We start from the raw sequence: 22,503 nt of genomic DNA, 5'->3' as shown, positions 1-22,503 counted from the left end.
GGTTATACTAAGAAATTAAAAAAAAATATTTACAGGGAACCACAGTGGAGTAGATGAAGCCAAGAATCAAATCAATGATTTGGAATATAAAGAAGAAAAAATTCAGTAAGAACAGCAAGAAGAAAAAAAGAATTCAAAAAACAAGGATAGGCTAAGGAGCCTCTGGTACATCTCCAAACATACTTCTCTCTTCACACTTAAATAATAGCTCTATTTACTTTCCAACCAATTTACTTTAAAAAAAAAATTATTTTTAGAGAGAGGGGAAGGGAGGGAGAAAGAAAGGGAGAGAAACATCAACATGTGGTTGCCTCTTGTATGGCCCTAACCAGGGACCTGGCCTGCAACCCAAGAATGTGTCTTGACTGGAAATTGAACCAGTGACCCTTTAGTTTGTAGGCTGGCGCTCAATCCACTGAGCCACACCAGCCAGGGCCCAACAAATTTACTTAAAAAAAAATGAAATTATTTTGATGAATTAAACAATTCCTTTCTGAAGGAAAGGCAGGTATTAGACATGAAGAAAGGTTTCTAACAATTGTTTGTTGAGAAGTTCAGCAAATGCTTTCCTTTGGGCTGAGACCAGAATGCAGAATTATCTCAATGGCTTGTGATATTTATGAACGACACATGGTAAGTGAATATTCCCATTCTTAGGAAAACACCTACGTACAAACCATAAGGCAACAATACATTAGTATTTACATTTATTTCATGTATGCAGTTTACACACTCACTGTTGAACAAAACTGGAATGCAAACAAATATACAAATACCATAATAAGCATATCAAGTAAAATAACTGGCACTAGTGTTATGAACATAGTAATGGACCTGTGAGAAAAAGTGATTGATGTTGAAGACTGCAGCCCATGGCATTTTTCTTTTTATCAAGAGAAAATGCTCAGTAGCACCATAATGGTAATACTTAAAAGAAACACGTAAGATGGAACTTTTTAACTGCTATCATTGAGGTTAACCTGTTCTATTTAAGCGAATTATACAGGAATTTAGCAGGACAGGCAGTATTCTGGCTAACTTCTGTTTATGTCAGCTGAACATCTTCCATAAACAAAAGCAAACAAAAATAAAGCCAGTCATACATGGACCCCCCCTTAGTACTTGGTACAATCTCAGCACTATACTTCGATATCATAAATGGAGAAGATACGCATGTGTTAAAAACTGAGGTTATGTGAAGTTATTCACTAAAGCCTGAGTATGTCTTTGGTAGGCTAATACTTTTTCAGCATTGTTATTATAAATCATATTTAAGTTTATCTAGCCTGTATTTTTCTATACAATCCAAGGTGGCTAGAGAGGACACTATAGAAAATAATACAGCAAAATCCTCAAATAACTAGACCCTTAAAATCCAGTCTATACCAAAGGCACCAAGAATCAATGGGGTGCAAACCTTCACTTAGTGAAAGGTTATTTTTTTGTAATTCTTATAAACTAATGGAATTTGTTCTGCTCTTTTATATATCTTATTTGGTACTGTCAGTATACTTAATTACCTACCTTTATACTTTTCTTCTATGATGGCATCAACAATATACAAGATATACAGAGTACCAGGTATTTCTATTTCAAAGTTGTGCAAAAACTGCCACAATCCTGCTCCAAGTGTCTAAGTATCCAAATGGTGGCAAATGGGCTGCATTAAGCTTTACATATCCACATTGCATATGAAAAGAAATTTATGCCCAGTTATGAATAGAAATGTTACAAAGAGTATCATATACTGAGAGTAACCTGCAAGGCTCTTTAAATAGTATCACTTAGTGGTTTCAATAAAATGTCACTAACCACTTAACCCCAAGCCTCAAGTTTTCTTCATAAGAATGCTGTAGAACTGCATTAGTATTTTATATTGATTATAAATTAAGCCAAATTTCTACCTAAGTATACAAGTATGTGGTTCAAGCAGTATTTTGTGGCAAATGCACAAAACTTACTTCTCTGAACAATTATTGTCCTTACAATAATGCACTTTTAAAGCCTTCATTTTATATCATAGTTTGGTAATTAAGATCCACATGAAACACAATGCTTCGCTGAACACAGAAAATGTATCTGCATTTATTATGTAACTTGCTGGTAACTTGAAACTTAAGAGTAGTCACATGTAGTTCAGCCAGCTCCAAACAATGTTTTTCAGTGGTAAGTACTTTGCAGCATATATAGACCTAAATTTCAGTCTGAATCGCAACTTTTAATTCCATTGTCTGATGTGAGTGGTTGTTATTTGTTTCTTTTAGTGCATCACCAAAATACAAATCAACATTGGGTTTTGTTCCATTGTTACCATGTTCTTCAGCAACATGATTCAACTGTGGCACTTCTGAACATGAAGCAGTTTTGGTAAGCACAGAAATGCTACACTGATGTGGGGAATTTTCGAGACGGTCGTTTTCTACCTCAGGAAGAATGTTAACAGTAGCAAAACGGGCATGATAATCATTGGAACCATGGCTGCAAGAAGTTTTCATGCTTTCTAGGTCAGAACAACTAAATTCAGAAAAATGACTAGAGTGGGAATCTGCTACAGACGGCATACTGTCACTGAGGGACGGCGCCTCAAATTCACTCGAGTTCGTGCTTTGTTGTTCTAACAATTGTGCATCCATGTCTTCTCTGGTCTCATTTATCTTCATGTTACTCTTTTTCCTCAGTTTACCACTTTTTGATTTCTTTCCTGTTGTTGCTTCTTTGGACCACTTGGTGGCACTGGATTTGCCTTCAGGCAAGCCGCTGGAGGAACCACCAGGATGACTCCGGGTGGCACTGCCATCCTCCACACTGCTGCTTCCACTATTGTGCCTGAATTTGGATGGCTTCGATTCAATATCTACTTGCACCTCCATACTGCTGCTTTCTCTGCAACAGAAGAGTAACAAATATAAATAAATGTCTAACTTCCTTTTAATTTTTATTCAGATGAGAGCAAAGGGAGAAGGGTTTCTTGTGAAAAATTACAAGACTATATAAAAGATGAAAGAACAAATTAATGCAGGACATTCTACTAAAACAAACTGCTTTAAATAAAAGGGCTACAATACTACTTCAATTAAAAGAGAAACAGAAGCAGCTACATACATTTACCTATTTAAAGTGTACAGTTCAGGGGCTGTTAGTATATTCAGAGTTGTATAACAATCACCACTGCCTAACTTGAAAACATTTTCATCATCCCCAAAAGAAACCCTATACCCATTAGCAGTTAGTTCAAATTCTTCTCTGCCCCCACCCCTGGCAACCACTAATCTATTTTCTGTCTCTGTGGATTGGCCTATTCTGGACATCTCATCCTTTTATTTCTCCAGAGAACTTAATAGTTAATAACCATTATTCACAATAATTTTGCATAACAATTCTCTCCTTACTTGTCCAATGGGATGTAGGAATTCAGAATGGATCCTGCCATTGCTTTGGTGCTGGCATTATCACTAACTGTGCCCAAGCTGACCGTGCCAGATTCTCCGCTTAGACTGTATCGTTCTTTCTGTACATCTGCTTGTACTTCCAACCTTAAGATAGAAATATCAGATAAAAAAACAAAAAAACATAACATCAGCACTACTATAATCTTCAATTCAGTAAGATCTTTAGTAACAATAAGCTATTCTGGAAACTATAAACATAGCTTTATAAAGTTTTTAAAATTTTGATTATTCAAATTCTACTGCAGTACACTGAACAGAACCAGCCATCCAAATGAAATGGAAAATTAGCTGTCTGCCAAGTAAGATAGTAACAGAATAACACACAAGGACATAAAGGGGTTTAACTTTAAATATGCTCTATTGTTTTCACTCAGGATGTGGTACTTTGCTTGGCATGTTCAGTGCAAAACAAAATTCAAAGACATTAAAAAACATTCTTCATGACAAATCAGTGAATCAAAAAATCCTGGGCACCTTAATATTAAGAATAGTTCTATAAATTTAAAACCTGAGTCTTTAAAAAAGACATGATATACATCCCTATAACTTGAGAGTTTGTATTTAAAAGAAAACTATCCTAAAAATAAGTATGACCAATTTATCTTTCAATTCATATGCACTCCCCTATGTTAAAAAAAAAAGCTAATAAACAAAGGTAAAGAATAGTGAATGAAGAGGAAACAAGGGAAGATAAAAATTTCTCCTACTTACCTATATGGCTGTTGATAAAAGACTTGGTGAGAATGAAATAACCATTTACCCACAAGAAGACCCAGGCAGACTACCCTGGCCTCAGTTCAAGTACACCTGGATATCCAGTCAGGATACCCCCAGCGCTCAACCAGTGTCTCATTCCCTAACACCCAGCTGGTGCCACCTCCAAAGGTAAGGTCCAGGCTTAAGCACTGCTTTTACTGTGTTCACTGAAGCAGCTCCAGCATCAACTCAAAAGTAAAGTTTCAAGTGCAGTGAAAAAAAATGGCAGAATTTATGCCTTAGACTTGGTTTTTACTGCATCATGAGTATATTGTCACAGAAAACCCAAACAAGTAAAAATCTCCTTATTCACTGTTTACCAATAATGTCATTTTTAAAACATTACTTTTTTCAGCCCTGACAAAGTAGGGTAATATGTAATCATGTTGAAAATTCTCCTCATCAAATTAATAATTTAGTTAACAGAAGACAAAAACAGCAAAAAAAAGAAAAAAAAAGCACATTTTCCTTACCTGTTATAACAGTTCACCATGGCACTTCCTGACAGACTCCCCGTTATGCTGGCTCCAGCGAGTGCCATGGTGCTGGCCGTTTCACTCAGATTGTCTCGAATGGCTCCTATTCGATCCATGTGGCTTCCACTTGCACTCAAACTGCCAGTCAGACCACCAACACTTCCTTCCCCTATGCTCGGGTTGTGTCTTGCTTCTGCTACTGAAGTTGTGTCTAAATGCAAATATTTCAAAGAAATTAAATAAGTATAATTATTAATGCCTCTCTTCTTAAATTCCTCCATGGTTTCAGATAGGGCATTTTATCATGTAAATTATAAAATATACAGAGTTGTAGGGACACATAACTCTGTGGTTCAGAGTAGAAGGAAATATATCAGAACGTAAAATTGGATCAAGAACTGGCCCTCAGTTTTAGATGGTCACTATTATTTTTTAATCAAGAAGACTTAGGAATTCTATAAAGAACTCAATTATTGAAAAATTTAGCTAACTTTGGAGAAAAATTGTGTGACAGTTTTCAACAAGGATTTCATATAATGAGTTTATTCATCTCTAGGTCAATAAAAATGGGCTAAAGATGGTTTTTAGATATATTCCATGGTACCAAATGTCTACAAGGTATTACAAGAGCTTATATTACTATATTCCAATCCTAACAGTACTTTTTACATGCTTTGTATTGAAGGATTCATTTATTTGCTCCAATTTGGTTCCTATTACATATACCCAACACTGTTCTAAGCACTGGGGACATAGTGGATCAAAAAGACAAATATTCTGCCCTCAAGAATCTTATGTTCTAGTCGAGGAAAGCCAATTTAAAAAAATTATATGGTAATAAATGCTATGAGAAAAAATAAAGCAGAGTAAAGAGGAGTGAGGAAAAGTCAGTGAGAGTGAGGAGGAGTGTGTGTGCGCATGCCTGTGTGCTATTTTACACAGTGTGATCAGAGAAGGCCTCTCTGATAAAAGTAACACTTGTAGAGACTTACAGAAAGTGAAGGAGTGAGCCATGAAATTATCTTTGGCAAGAATACTCCCGGTAGAGGGAACTGCAAGTTTAAAAGCCTAGGTGTGGAAGTATGCTGGGCACCTAGAAAACATGGTATAAAATAGGAGAGTGACAAGAGATGAGTTCAGGGATGTAGCCCTGTACAGATCACATGGTGTATTCTGGGACATAATAAGGACTCTGGATTGTTTCCTCCCAGTATAGAGTAACCATACTGAGCATAAGAAAGACATGATCTGAGTTATGTTTTAGAAGTATCACTATGGCTACATAGTGGAATAGTGAGTGGAAACTGAGAAGCAGATGGATCAGTTAAGAGGCTACTATGATAGTCCAGGAAATAGGATAGTAGCTTAGACTAATAGAATAGCAGTGGAGAGGGTGAGAGTGGTTGGATTATGGCTAAATATTGAAGAAAGTAGCAGAATTTGCTGATGGATCAGAGGCAGCATAAGAAGGGAAAGGGGGAGAGTCAACATGCGTTAGTTTTTAGCCGAGGCAACAGCAAGAATGGAGAAGCTACTTACAGAGGTGAGGATGACAGAAAGAACAACAGGTTTTAGTGAAGAGTTTGGTTTCAGACAAGTTAAGCTTAAAATTCTCAATTACAAATTCAAGTGCAAATTAATGAAAACAATTAGATGTACAAATGTGAAGTTCAGAAAAGAGTTCTAGCCTAGATACAAATTTAAGAATAGCTGGCCTAAGCCCTGGCTGCTGTGGCTCAGTGGATTGAGCGTCGGCCTGTGAGCCAAGTGTCGTTGGTTCGATTCCCAGTCAGGGCACATTACTAGGTTGCACGTCAGGTCCCCAGTTGGGGGCGCGAGTGAGAGGCAACCACACAGTGAAAAAAAAAAAAAATAGCTGGTCTATATATTATTTAATAGATGAGATTACCTAGGGAGTGAGTGTAGTTAAAGAGAAGTCTGAGAATTGAGTCCTGGGAGAATCCAAAATTTAGAGGTTGGGAGAGAAAAATGAACTAGCAAAGACACCTGAGAAGATGTGGCCAGGAGATACGATAAGATAAAACATGGTCTTCCAGGCCCTGGCTGGGTTGCTCAATTGGTTGGAGCATCATCCTGTGCATCAAAAGGTTGAGGGTTCGATTCCCAGTCGGGGCACATGACTAAGTGTGTGCAAGGCAACTGATTGATGTTTCTCTTGCATGAATATATATGTCTCTCTCTCAAATCAGTGAAAATATCATCGGGTGAGGATTGGGAAATACTTTTTTTTTCAAGTAAAGAAAATGTTTCAAGAAGGAGGGCACAGTCTACCAAGGCAGGTGTACTCTTATATCAAGATGAAAACCAAGAACTGACCACTACATTTGGTAGCATGGAGGTTAGTGGTGATTCTGCCTTAGTGGAGTGGTTGGTGGAGATGAAATTCTGGAGTGGTAGGGACCAAAATCTGATTGGAGTGAATTCAAGAGAGAATGGGAGGTAAGAAAGTAGACATTATCTTTGCGCATTTGCTTTATTTCCCTAAAACAAATTTCTATAACAAGAATTGTTGGAGTATAAGACATATACATGCTTTAAGGTTTATTAACTTATACTCCTACTGACAGTCTATCTATGAGGGCCTTTTAGTTCTCCAGTTATTGTTCTAATTCATATTTCTTTGAATAACACTAGGTTGATGCTCATTTGCCACTCATGTGGAACAACCCATAGTCATAAGCTAACATAATAGGAACACCAGTACCTAAGGAGGAATTATATTAGTTATTATGAACCAAAAAATCAATCACAGAAATACGTATTTCTTCTTTTATGAACTGTATTACTCTTCTTATCCTTTTCTTACGAATTTGTAATGTTTTAGGCAAAATGTAAGATTAAAATTCTAGAATTTCTATGACATTATATTTCCACTGCAGGTTAGGTACCCAGAACTCTTCCACCCTTTTCATCTATTCACCTTTCCCTGGCAGTTCATTTCATGGATGTACTTCTAGATGAACACTATTAAGCCTAGTGAAAGGAGGACAATGGAAATTCTGGCTTGCATGTTGTCTACAGCCTCCCCCTACTGAAACTATTAGTAAGTACATTTTTTCCTTTCCTTAAAGAACTTACCTATGGCTGTGTTATTTCCACCAACATTTATATCATTTTCATCATCAAATTCAATCCTGACTCCTTTTCCATTGCCTGCTGAGACTCCACAACCTCCACTTCGACAGAGAGAAATTGGAACAACGCCGTAGACATAAGCTAACATAATAGGAACACCAATACCTAAGGAGAAATTATATTAAATTATTAAGAACCAAACAATAAATCATGGAAATATTAGTTTTAGAAAGTCTTTTCGAAAGATGGTGTATAAGAAAAAAGTGCTAGGGTTCTGCAACCCTTGCCAAAAGTGGATTTACCCAGCTATTTAGGGACACAAATTCAAAGGTTCTAGCCTTTCAGGTGACACACATGAGGGGGAATAAAAAGATGTAAACCTTTTCAAGTGCCAGGGTTCTAAACTGCATTTAGGGAAAGGAAGGAAGGGGTATCTACAAATAGTAATTTACCAACTATCCTAAGGCTTGGCTCTTGAATCCGTAATACTTTTTTTTTTTTTTTTTTTTTTTAATTTTTTTATTTTGGTTTTTCAATTACAAATCCGTAATACTTTTAACCAACACAGTTACTAAATGAGAGGCTTTCTGTAGGTTCAGCTTAAGTTTTTTTAAAATAAATAAAAACTAACTTCTGTTAAATTCAACAAATATAATGTTTTTGTTTTTAACATCCATTCACAAAACTTTAATTTTATAAAATCTGAGGTCATTAGTATTTTTAAGCATTTTCTTACCTACAGTTACTGCAGCTACAACTGGAGATACGATCACAGACAATGTTACACCACCTGCTATCGCCAGATTTCGTTTGTGCTTTGAAACATCCTTGCCTTCGTATCGATTGTGAATCTTGAATTAAAAATAAAAATGGGGTGAGAGATTAAAGAGAAAATACATTACATATTTAAATGAAATAGACTCACATTTGCTATAAGTTACATGGTTAATTGTCCTAATTCAAGGTAAACATATTATTTTTCTTAAACAATATTCTTACACATAATTTGCTCCTTATTAATTTGCTTATGGGATAGTGATTTAATAAATTTTATATATAGTATTTACTATTAAATAGTCGAGTAAAATCAGTCTTTAAAATTTTATTCAAGAATAGTATAATCATACTTTGAGTAAAAAAGGAATTGAAAATATTATTTCTAACATAGTTATAAGTTGGATGTATGACTAATAGGATTACTTCTAAGAAATTTAGCATTCCACAGGTTTCCCTCTATATAATCATCCCTAAATGATAAAAATTGCCTCCTAGGGGTGGTTCCCACAGTCATTTTAAAAATTGACCTTAAAAAAAAAAGTACTAATAAGCAGACATTACTAAATATAATCAACTTTTTCTCAGATCCCTTTCTATGAAGAAAAATATTACCAAATAACTCAGGATTCTGTGTGTTGATTTATAGCCCAAAGTAAGGGGTAGAGAGAAAAAAGAGAATAAACAATGCTGTCAGAAAGATCTCCTTAGCATCTTTGAACTGTACAGGTGTTAATAAGAAGAATTTAACAACACTATGAAAGTGGCTTGTGCGAAATATGTACTTTGGGAAATGGCTCAGTATCTTTATTCTCATGATTTGAAAGGGCTAAAGCTAAATAAGGTACATTTTCCCCTGTTTCAAGACAGATTCAAAACAGCCTCAAAAGTGTACAGGTAGTCTCTAAAATAAAATATTTGACTTATAAACAATATTACAGATGAGGCTTAATAAAAAATTTTATTATTATATGGTGATTTTGAAGCCTCTGAAGTATGAGTCTTTGAGGATATATTAGACAGTGATAAAGCTGGGGTGGCAAGGTGGGTGAGGCATGCATTGGACAAAGAGTATTTATATTTTTTGGTCAGAATCCTGCTTCCCAGCACTGACTGTATGTTCCCAGGGAATGGGCCCCTACATAGTCCTAAATAGTCCATGTAGGTGGAGACTGCAGACCTTCCCAAGGTACCTTTCATGATCCTTCAGTACTGCAACTAATTCCTGCTCCTCCTCATTCCCATTCCTGGAAAACTTAGCATTGAAGCAGAGAAAAGCCAAAGCTAAAAAATGATGGAGTAGACTCGAAAAGGCAGGCTGCCAGGAGAAAGGAAGTCTTTCAGAAAATTTTGCATCCTCAAGCACCAATGTTCAATTACAGTGATCATATCATCCTGATAGTTCTGGTTCAACTTAATTTTTTCTGTTTTACTATTTTGTGCCACATTTTCTATTTGTTATTACAAATAAAGGCTCAGTTTTTACGTACTTTATCATCTTAAAAGATTTTCCTGGGCTGGTTTGTATCCCTGAACACTAGATAACATTGTTTCAATGGAAAAGTAATTCATCACCTTACAACCCTTTGAGTACATGTTTGAAAAAAGGAGACTTGTAATTGCACCTAAGACTTAAACAATGAGGTAAATAATCTCTCCTCTATAAATTATTTGTAGATGTGTGCAGTACAACAGTCTCTCTTTCCCTTCTCCTTTGAAGTATCAAATAAACAGTTTTGTTTTCAGCAAAACCTTGCTTTGGATAACTATGTGAAAAATTATTTAAATCGGCTACCATGTTTGGGACAATTTAAGTTTAGTTAGTTACATCAACCTTCTAAAATAAACATATGGCTCATAGATATGTTTCTCCTCTGACCCAAAGCTAATTTAAAAAATAGTATGTATTATTTTTTTTCTGGTTATTAAAGTAACATGTTGAATATTTAAAAAAATTTGGCTGTTATATGGAAGAGGGTCAGCCTGGCCTTGAGTTTCATCCCAAAAGTCAGAACTAGAACTAGGTGAAACGATTTAAAGAGAAACAGATTCTGACTCAACACAAGAATTTTCTAACCATTACAGCTACCTGGCAACAGAATGGGCTGTCTCATAGTGGTGGTTTCCCCATCACTGAAGTACCCAAATGTCTAGACTGAAATTTATCAGAAATCTTACATATAGAATCAGTGCATCTGGGTTTAAATCCCAGCTCTGCTTCTTTCTGTGTAACTAAAGATAAATTACATAAACCTTCTTAAACCTCAATATTCTGACACATAAATTGTTGAATGACTTAAGTATATAAAACACCTACCACACAATAAGGACTCAACAACCATTAGTCTCGCCCACCCCATTTTTAAAATCCTATACGATGTTTTGCTTAGGTAGAGGGCTGAGATTAGATAATTTCTGAAGTTACTTCTCAATTCTGAAATTCTATTAATTTAGATAGCAGCAAATTTCTTAACCAATTTATAAATCATTGCTTTAACCTCTCAAAAAATTATTTGCTTAGCTAATGAAGTATATAATTCATCACTCATAGGCCAGTAATTAAGTACTGGTGTTTGGACTTTTACAAAATTGTTAACAATCTACAAAACAGTGTATTTACTAATAGCAGCAATCTAAGGGGGAAAGAACTTTGAACTTAAATTTAAAATACTTCAGAAACTGACTTTCTTTGCCAAAGTGCATGTGTTGTTTAGCTATCAACTTTCTATAGACCTGACTATACAAGGATATACCCATGAGAAATACGTTGTGTGTGTATCCATTAGTACTTTATACTTAAGATTGGTTTAAAATGCAAATGCGCTGAAGTATTCAGATTCAGATAATTTTAAGGCAGTTCTTTTTTTATGCATCTACACGAGCTTGCCAAATACTGAAAACTTATTATCTTATGAAAAAAAGTTACTGTTTTATACTAAAGTTACTAAAATTGACCTTAGTCTTTCAAAACAAAAACAAAGCAAAAATCATCAACCCTAAACCTAAAGATTTAGAATAAGATAATGAACTAACAGGGAATTATGCATTTTACCTTGCGGCCCACATATACAGGAATGCCAATAATCATTGCAGGGATAGCAATGCCAGCTATTAATGCAATTCCTACAGGAGCACCAACAAGTGTTCCCAACTGCCACAGTATCTTCTTCTTTCGGCTCCAGGGTTTTTTCCCCCAAAAAGTACATCCTGATGGACTAATGAAAAAAATTATAATGTTAAGTAATGGGTGCATAACATCACAACAAGAAATTACTATAGTAAGGTAATGCAATAACTACAAAAGAAGACTTCTCATATTTAGAAATGAGGTTTTTTGCTTTCTTTAAATTGTGTTCATTAAAAGCCAAAATATCATGGTAAGAACCACTATAAATTATATTAAAAAGATATTGATAACTATGTTTAAATATCTATCCCTAGATCTCCATTAGCCTCAAAAACTTAGGTTAGTTTTTGAAAAGTATATTAATGCAAAACATGTTTATTTTATCTGTGTTTTAGTTATACAGTTATCTGATAATATCATAAACTCACACTGTGACCTAAATGAGGAAATTTATATATGAGCAAATAAATGGAAATATTTATTACCTAGCATAATTACAATGGGTATTAAACACTAGCTGTCTAGTTTAACAAAAAACAAACAAAAACAGAAATCTGTTCCCTATTTTTGATTAGTTATTAATCCTAAGTAATTAGCACAATAATTTAGCTTCTTTTAAATCTATATAACTAGAATAAAAAAGTATCTCATAAATCCCAAGTTTTCCCCCCAAAATCCTTTTTTCATAATATAAAATTATATAGAAATAGCTCCTTCTATATACTTACCTTAGATAATGTAAATCTGAGATTTCTTTCATGCACAACCAACAAAACTCACAACCACAGACAGCACACGTCATATGATTACAGCTCCCATCATTCATCTTTATGATGTAAGCAGCACATCGTGGACATGGCTTTATATCATCGGCTATTAGGAAAATAAATAGAACTGCTTAGTATATAAAACTGGTCTAAAAATAACAATTTCTATTAGCTAATCAATTGTAGCACTGCCAAAAAAAAAGTATCAGGTATAGTATAATTGATAGTGTTAGCCCACTATTTTTAGTATATAAAGTAGTTTTTTTCTTCCCTTCTGAGAAAAGAAACATATTCCACATTAAATTTTCAAATTGTAAACATTTGCAAACACAGTAGCATAAGAACAAAGAATAACAAACTGATAAAAAAAAGAGAGGAGAACCAAGGACAGCCCCACGCAAACTGTGAATTCTACAGTCTATGTTTGTCTCTACCCTTTGGCATAGTCTTCTCTGAGTGGCACTTCATGTCTAGAACTTTTCTAATCATCTCCACATTAATTAAATTGTTAAGTATTCTATACACTATTCCTCTAGTGAATGAACACTAATAGGAAGTGATAATTTGATAGTAACCTGAAGTAATATATATATACATATATAGAGCACTATGAGTTTACTTCTCTCTTTTAAGTAATTGTAAAAAATCAACCCTAAGAACTGTAAAAATAATGTAGACATCTTTAGAAAAGCAGCCTTTTTTCTCACATTTTAGTTCAAATTGACAGGCCTTGCAAAACTTAGTACTCAGAATAAAAGGGAGGAGGTAAGAGGTTAAGGAAGAGTTATATACTTAAAAGCACTTAATGGAAATGGTTTCAGAATTAAAGAAACCACTTGTTGGTTATGCTCATGACTTTTTCATTTGTTAACTCTGTCCTATTCATTTATTCAAATGCTGTTGTACACTTCTTGTGTAGTAATACAGTTATAAGGCACAAAGGTGCCAAGTTAAATCAAGTGGGTACATAACTTTAGGAATCACTGACACAGAGTAAGAGTTATGTCAAATTATACAACTATTTTAAACTTTAGCATATATTTAAATAGCAATCAGTAATTATTTTACTGTTACTAGTAGCCAGCTATATTTTCTAACTACACACAGTTAAACAAACATCTAGTGCTAGCCACTGAATTCAAGTATTGTTCCTACTTCTTACATATAAGCATTAAGTTATACTCTATTTTCCATCTGACAAATTTTACAGTCAAATTTTACCACTTTATAAGTGAATACAGATTTCCTCAGTGCTCCTTTTAGGGACAAAACTTGTTTTTTAACTTAAAAACTGGTCAATGTTCACAATTAGTGTTTTAATGATTCAAGAAATTTTGAGCAAACTGATAACTCCATGTAGTCAGACAAAGACAAATGATAATTACTAGAATAAGAAAATTAAAAATATTTGTAAGTCATGATTTAAATGACCCAAAGAACATAAAGACTGTGTCAAAAATTTCACTGTACACATTATACATATTTCTCTCAAAATATTCTCAAAATGCAAATATCCTAAATAAAATCATTTTACTGATTAGGTGGTCAATTAATGTCCCATTCCCCAAGCATCAATTAATCCACAGGTCCTTTATATTAAAAAGATTTCCCATTCCTACTTAAAGTGTTTGGCAAAGCTTTCATCTTTTTTGGTTACTATGTTTCTATTTACTGTTAAAATATGGGCCATTGTTATGTTAAGAAAAAAACAACAGGCTATAAAACACTATGTCTCAAAATTTGTTTTAAACCTCCACCACCATATTATCTGTAAGGGGTTAAAATGTTAACGGGGTGATAGTAGTAGGAGATAGAGGTGGGGTTAGTAAGTCAATTAAATATATCTTTATGAAGGGGGAAAATATGATAAATGAAAAATATGTGGTTCCTTTCAAATGTAACGCCAAGTTGTATAAACTCCCTAGTAGCTTTAAGAGTCTCATGTACATACAATACTGCCACAGTTTAAAGACAAATACAATTGTAATATAAATTATTTAATGTGCCATAGGATTAAGCACACTGATTTATTCTCAGGTGACTGATTAGAAAGCTACCTAATTATAATTATTATACCATTTAATTATTATTAAAAGTGTAGCCAGCTTTTCAATGTATCACGATAATGGAAGACCAAAAAAATACCCAAGATATCTGGATAACAAGAATAAAACCATTTTAGATGGTATATGCCTTTCCTATTTATTTCCGCAAGTCAATAAGAAGCCAAGTTCAAGTTTTTAATGTTTTTATAGATTACATCAAAAGAAACTATCACATAAACATTTGTTCTAAGAGTCTGGATTTTTGGAGCATTTTAGGTAAAAAGGCACATACTTTAAATGTTCAGAACTGTAAGATTTTTTTCTTAATGGAAAAATTCCAACGAAGTTTGTTTTTTTAAATGAATATTTTGAGAGGTTATATTTATTTCAACAAAGCTACTATTTGGTTCAAATCATTTGGGAAGTTTTTCTTTCATAATTACTCTCTAACTACTTTATATTTTTTTAAAAATCACTCCCATGATCATATAGATTCATGTTAGTTGTATCCACCCCAAACCAGTGATTCAACTTGATATGTTATTCTAGTTGTCAGTCTTAGTTCCAAAGGGATTTTTTATCATATCCAGAAATCAAATTGACATTATGGGGATAATTTAGTGAATGTATCAGGATCTAAAGGTTATGACCAGCAGGGTAACACTGCTGAAATAAACATAATATCTCCCATGGTGACTACCGTGAGAAAGATCAACATTCATCTAGATGACTGAATCATAAAGTTTATTTTAAAATAGGTGATACAAGCCATCTCTTAGTAATTTTTTCCCCCTTAATGGTGGTCCAGACATATGCAAATCTCTAGCAGGTGACTGTGGTTTCTCTAAGTTTCCCTACCTCATGTACCCAGAGTACTTACTATGAACCAGGAAATTTTTCAAACTTATGGACATGAGTATTATTAGTATCTTCATTTTACAGATGAAGCAAGTAACTCTTTAGTGTCACGCAGATACTAAGTGGACAAGCTGCGATTCGAATCCAGACAGTCTGATTCCAGAGTCTTACTCTCTTATTTTATATGTCTGTATGTCCTCTAAGCAATACTCATCCCCACTTAGAGAAGAGGGATAGCATTTCTAAGCAGACCACTCATCGGCTACAGCTAACTCTACAGGGGACAGTTTAGGTATATTCAGGTCCTCTCAAATAACTTCTGGACCCATACCTACAAATTATTACTAATATGTTTGAGTTCCACCCCAAATCTTGAGAAAAGGAAATAGAAATAAGCTAATCATCAAACAAGCATGAAAATCCATGTACATTGTATAAAGTATTAAAGGTTGAATTAAAGTTTATTTAGTTTTAATGTTTAATTTTAAATTCAACTTTAAATGTTGAACAAAACTTTTTTTCCCTAGTAGCATAAAGTACATAATAACTATCTCAATACTCTGCTGGTAGGAATATAAATTATTTTATTGATAAGTTTCTATATTTTCCAAGTTTTTCCCTTTTACTATCAGTGAGAAAAGTGAGAATTTTTCTAAAAATGATTGAAATTCCAATAAACAATGAAAAGTCTATGGATGTGTAATAATTTTTTGAATTTTTATTCAACAAACATTAAGATGTTCATAAAATTGTTTTTAATTTTTGAGATTTATGAGATGAATACATTGCTCATATACAGATATGTAGATCCCCCAGTATTTCTAAACTACTAGCCAAAGACACAAGTTCCTAGTGTCCTCACCACTTAAGGCATGACTTTGAATCTTTGATCCTGAAATTGAATGGGACATCTGTAAATAAAAAAATTTCACAAAATATATAGTACTGTTTTAAATTGTAAGTCTTGAATATTTACACAATTAGAAATAATCTAAAGGTAATATATTCAAAATTAATGTATCTGCTAAGCTTTATAAACATCAGTTTTGGACTACCTTCAGCTATCAGTTAATATTAATATAAAACATTATGACACGTCCTTCCCTGCACCTTTTTTTATTTTTTTTTTGTTAATAAAATCTTTACAGTCTCAATACCACTTTCTTCCACAGGAAAGAATGAGTGCTTCTGGAACAGAAATGCTAACACATAAAACACTTTTGAGAAATGAAAGGAGAAGAGGTGATAAGAGGAACTTAGTATTGTACTTTTTACTTAAAATAACTAGTGTTGTATATGTGTCAAATATTTTACTGAAAACATTAGACATAAGTACCTGCTGCTCCAGACTCCTGACTGTAACTAACGGATGAAGAACGTACGGTTCTCAAACGTAAACTCTGGGCTCTCTCCTGTCGAGCAGCATCGCAGGTCTGATTGGGGTGCCAAATCTGTTTGCAGTGGTAGCAAAACTCAGTTCCACAGCCTTCTCGCCCACAAGTTAATTTTGGACAGCTGGCACATCCAAATGCTATCACAGCGTATCTTAAAAGAACAAGAAAAACAATTAAAAATGTGACATAAAACAAGAGATATTCAGTAGGTAAAAATATCATCCAACTTAAATGCTATTCTTGAAGAAGATTTTTATTTATGCATAAGCAAACAGTCATAAGCCTTAGCATCATCTCAATGTAAAGAGAGGGGAAAAATAAACAGTTTAGACATGAAGGCACATAAATGACTAAAAAGCATATTGAAAGTTCAATTTTAACTTTTAACTTTTAACATTAAATAGGATACCAAACTGTACACTCGGATAGTACAAATTTTATAGAAATCCTATTAAATTAGCATTGTGTGTACATAGAAAAACCAGAAGGAAATACACCAAAAATCTTAACAGTAGTTTTCCTGGTATTAGGGTCTTAATTTTCTTCTTTATATATTCATGCATTTCTGATTTTTACAATTACTTGTTACTTTTCAAATAGGAAAGATAAAAAAACTTGCTATTTAAAATATAATGACTATAGACTAGCAACACTTATCAAGTGATAACTGTGCCAATCATACAGTTTGTAATTATCTTGTATTTATGCATAAATTCTCCTATTTTGCTTCTAAGGTACATGGTAAAAGTGGTCTTTGGTGCCAGTCTCCTACCAAAAGGTAAACAGACTTAAATTGCTCAATGAGAAAGTTTTTGCTTTATTTTTGCTTCAGATAAAAGACTGAGAACAGATTTGTGACTAGCACTAATACCTATTATCTGAGTTAATATTTTTGGCACTTAAACATTTCTGCCTTAAAATAAATTCTGGGCACTACTGGGCATTTATCCCAGAGTAATGAAAACACATTTACACAAAAACCTGTACAAAATTTTACAGCAGTCTTATTTGTAATGGCTCCAAACTGAAAACAGCCCAGGTGTACTTCAACAAGTAAACGGTTAAACAAATTATGGTGCACATATACCATGAAACACTATTTGAGAACAAAAAGAAACTACTGGTACGTTTAACACCCTGGATGACTGAGGAATTATGCTGAGTGAAAAAAGTCCATCTGAAACAGTTACAAACTGTATAATTCTATTTATATAATACTTTAAAGTGATGAAATCTTAGAAATGAAAATAGATTTGTGATTGCCAGGGGATAAGGATGAAAGGGGGGAAGAGCAGGGGAGAAGCAGATATATTTATAAAAAAGCAACATGAAGGATCTTTGTTGTGGTGGAATGTTTAGTACCTTGACTATGGTGGTGGATACACAAACCTACAGGCAATAAGATAGTATATAACTAAATACACACACACACACAAATAAGTACAAGTATTACAAAACTGGAGAATTTGGACAAGATTGGTGGACTATATCAATGCCAATATCCTAGATGTGATATTGTCTTACAGCTTTGTAAAATGGTGCCATTGGGGCAAACTGTGTAAAGGACACATAGGATTTCCAGGGAATATTTCTTACAACTACACATATGTATCTACAATTATCTTTAAAACTTTTACTTAAAAAATGCCACCCTGGCTGGTGTAGCTCAGTGGACTGGGCGCAGGCCTGTGAACTGAAAGGTTGCTGGTTTGATTCCCAGTCAGGGCACATGCCTGGGTTCGGGCTGCATCCCCAGTTGAGGGCATGTGAGAGGCAGCTAGTTGATGTTTCTCTCGCACATCAATGTTTCTCTCCCTTCCTTTCTCCCTCACTCCCCCTCTAAAGATAAATAAACAAAATCTTTAAAAAAAAATGCCTAGGGTTTTCTGGTTCTTTTTGAAGGAAAAATATACAGGTCTTATCTATACATACAAAGCTTTTGTAAGTATCAACCCTTTCCTTTTGCCTGGAAATTTAGGGGAATTTCCAGGGTTCCTCTTGTTATTAGCAATAAAATGTAAATAACTGTGCCCTGGCTGGGTAGCTCAGTTAGTTAGAGTTGTCCTGATACGCCACAGTTGCAGGTTCAATCCTTGGTCAGGTTACATACAAGAATCAACTAATAAATGCATAATTAAAGTGGAACAACCAACTGATGTTTCTTTCTCTTTCTGTCTCTCTTTCCCCTTCTTCTCTCCCTCTCAAATCAATAAAAATATTTAAATAATTGTAACTAAAATTTTTATTAAATTTATTAAAATTATATAACCTGTAAAATTATGCAGAATCAGATAGTTCCTCCAATGTTTAGATCTGTTGCCCTCTTATTATCTCACCCTTTAAACTTAAATTTTACATCTTAAATTTCACTTTCTTTCTGATAGACCATTTCTACAGTTACCACTGTCTATCATAAATATGTTCAAATACAACTGAATTAAGAACAATTTAAATCAGCATGGGGTAATTTAGTAATATTTCATTTCCCTGAGCTTTAAGATTTCCCCAAAGGCTTATTCACTGCAGTCTCAATAAAAAAGAAAAAAATCTTCAAAGACTCTACACTTCATTTTCTATCAAGTTATAATCCAACACAGTCTTTAAAATAATAATTTTGGTGAAAAGGAAAGGGCATTCTCTCTAAACCTCTTCTCTACCCTACCTTTTCTTGAAGGAGGGGGGGAAAAGGACAGAATAGGGAAATCTGTGTGTGCACAGGGGACAATGCTAAGATCAACTATTGTTTTTTAAGCTTTTTTTTTTTTTTTTAACAAATTTACTTATTTATTTATTTATTTTTAGAGAGAGGGGAAAGGAGAAAGAGAGGGAAACATCACTGTGTGGTTGCCTCTCACTTGCGCCCCCAACTGGGGACCTGATGTACAACCTAGTCATGTGCCCTGACTGGGAATCAAACCAGTGACACGGTTCGCAGGCCGATGCTCAATCCACTGAGCCACACAGCTGCCAGGATCAACTACTGTCAGTCACAGTTTCTTAAGGTAGAAGAAAAGTTTAGGTTGCTTGGTCCAAATTCAAGTTCCACCACTTATTACCTGCATAGTTTTATGTAACTCACATAATCTCCCTAAACTAAGTTTTCCCAAACATAAAACAGAAATTTACTGAAGTTTACTTGGCCTCAGTATTCAGCCAAAATCAGCTTTAGATTTGGCCCTGACCATAAGGCCAAATAAACAAATGACTGTGTCAGGGACATTTCTAGTACCTCTGAACTTGTGCTTGATTTATGACCATGTGATAATGTGAGTTACTATCATTTCTACATCAGTATAAATAATGTATGCTATTTAGGTTGAATATTAATATTGTATGTACTCAAATGTTAAAAGATAAAATATATAAAACCTTGTTTTATGCTTATATATATATTTTTAATGGAAAAGCTAAGATGCCCTACCCCAGAACTACACATACACATCCCATTAAATCTAGGATCTAAGTGTTCTGTGTTTATTTCATTCAATCCCAATAATAACTGGTTAGGAACATTTTAAAATATATCAAGGAATTAAATATACGTAGCATTCATGTGTTTTGAAAACAGAACGTTAGGCCTCTTAAACATGAGTTTCATTATGTAGTGAACTGAACTTATTTTCCATTGGTTAACAGCTCTCAAATTATATCATAACATAAAATAAAGTAAATACAAAATACTTGCTCTAAAGAAAAACTTCCTAAGTCTCTCTGCCATGGTGTACACGGTATTATCTGGGAAAAGAACAGGCTCAGCAGAAGGTCACAGAGGCAACTGAATAATACTAATTAACTAACTAAATATTTCTGGCCTAAACAGTACCCACATCTTGGTTTAAAGGATAGCTCCATTTCCTTCTATGATCCATTATTTAATTCAAGTCTTATTTTCTGTCTCTATGCTACAGCGGAAGATCTCTAGCTACTTGAAATGCTTAAAATTTCCTACTTAGCAAGAGTGGAGGGACAGGAAGAAAGTGAGAAAGACAGAAATGGACTGAAATAGGGCAGTCTTTCCAGAAATATTTTCTATTCATTGGATTAACTAACAGGTGATCCATATTAAGCAAATCCAAAGTGCCCTTTCTTAAACTACAGTATTTGCTAATTTTCAACATACCAATGTTCAGTATAATATGCATTATTTTCTGAATTTATTTGACCATGATATATATTTCCAGGGAGTTTCACAGTACTCGAGTTCCACAACTTATACTATTGACAACATTGAGGAAGTAGGTAGGGATGCCAGTTTAGAGTTGTATATCCAAAGTAGAGCAAATTCCTTATGAGGCAGCAAGAACAAACTATACCTAACATGAAATGTAATCCTAAGAAAGATATAACAATCCCAATAAAATTTTTAATTAAAAAAATGAGAAATAAGAACAAAGAAAGACTGTCCAGGAGTCCAAGATAATGTTTTTTTCAAAAGCACAAAGCTTTAACACAACCTTTAAAGAACAAAGAAAATATAATCAGAAATACCAAAAACTTTATTATGCAGTTAACGGGAAAAGTCAGGTTTCATATAAAAATAGGCTCCTATTGCCACTTATAAGAAGCTACTATTATTTCAATGGAAAGTGACTTGATTAATATATTTGGGAGAAGGTTTAGACAAAGTGAGGCTCATCTTCTGGTTGCCTTTCAGAATCTGTTTCCCTACAAAAGCTGCATTCTATTCTGCTTTCCACTACATGCTTCAGGGGAGACCTACCATTCTTGGGAGACCTACCATTCTTGCGAGAACTGCCCAGACTATGTGGAGAGAAGTCTGTCTAACTTAGGGGTAGAACGGTAGCAAGCCTTTTTGACTGTAATATCTAAAGCCACATTCTTTAGTCCACTTATTAGTAAGAGAAAGCCAACATGTCACCTGTGTTGTATATAGCAACTTGATTCTTAACAAAGGTTTTACTGATTCCCTAAAACTCCACCAAAGTATCTTAGCATCAATTAATAACGTTTGGTGTAGGAGTAGTAGATACTGAATTACTTGGTGTTAAAATACACCTAGAATTAATTTTGTTTTGGAAGAAGAATTAAAAAGAGCAAACTCTCAGCTTAAGCTATTAACTCTCAGAATACCTTTATGAATATCTATTCTAACACATGAAATTTATCACTAGTAATAAATTACAACTCTCCCTGAAACACAACTTAATCATTATGGCTCCCTATACACGAAGCCTGCTGTTTTCTACTCACATACTTCTTTCCTCCAGAGAAAATCAAGTTGGATCTGTTCTCTGTATAATTTTTTTTTTTAATTTTATTTACTTTTAGAGACAGGGGAAGGGAGTGAGGAAGAGGAGAGAAACATGCAAGAGATACATCAATTGGTTGCCTCTCACATGCCCCCAACTGGGGATCTGACCCTGACATGTGCACTGACTGGGAATTAAACCAGAGACCTTTCAATTCACAGGCCAGTACTCAATCCACTGAGCCCACCAGCCAGGGCTGTTCTCTGTATAAAATTTCTAAAAGATCAGCCTATGAAACCATTTCCAACATGTCAAGTGATGGTCAAGTTATGGCTAAAACCACTCTTTGTAGGACTGGAATGAGAGTGATATGGATATTAACTAGAATTCTAAAAATACATATTTTTTAGTCTCTACATATATAGTCCCATTTAAAAAAATCCATTATGAACAGTATACTCCACCAACATAAGTCATTATTTGAGCCATTAAATGTCAGCAAATCAGCTTGAAACTACACAAATCTGGTTACAGTTCATCACATTGCTTTA

At 34.1% G+C, this 22,503-nt stretch overlaps 1 protein-coding gene across 1 annotated transcript in view; it reads right to left on the bottom strand.

The window, feature by feature from the left end:
* Positions 1–690: 690 nt before the first annotated feature.
* The window catches only part of RNF19A (ring finger protein 19A, RBR E3 ubiquitin protein ligase), a 46,867-nt gene continuing 25,054 nt past the window's right edge, over positions 691–22,503 (bottom strand). Inside the window, exons 3-10 of the mRNA XM_090283515.1 lie at positions 16,685–16,893; positions 12,407–12,551; positions 11,604–11,766; positions 8,514–8,628; positions 7,781–7,942; positions 4,679–4,892; positions 3,390–3,533; positions 691–2,883 (exon numbers count right to left, since the gene is read on the bottom strand). Of these exons, the coding sequence (XP_090139641.1) occupies positions 2,193–2,883; positions 3,390–3,533; positions 4,679–4,892; positions 7,781–7,942; positions 8,514–8,628; positions 11,604–11,766; positions 12,407–12,551; positions 16,685–16,893 (1,843 nt within the window). The 3' untranslated portion in view covers positions 691–2,192. The remainder of the gene's footprint in view (positions 2,884–3,389; positions 3,534–4,678; positions 4,893–7,780; positions 7,943–8,513; positions 8,629–11,603; positions 11,767–12,406; positions 12,552–16,684; positions 16,894–22,503) is intronic.

Source organism: Furipterus horrens, unplaced genomic scaffold, assembly GCF_987537825.1.
Source record: "Furipterus horrens unplaced genomic scaffold, mFurHor1.1.pri manual_scaffold_7, whole genome shotgun sequence".
NCBI lineage: Eukaryota > Metazoa > Chordata > Mammalia > Chiroptera > Furipteridae > Furipterus > Furipterus horrens.
This window is presented reverse-complemented; position numbering and strand designations above follow the sequence as displayed.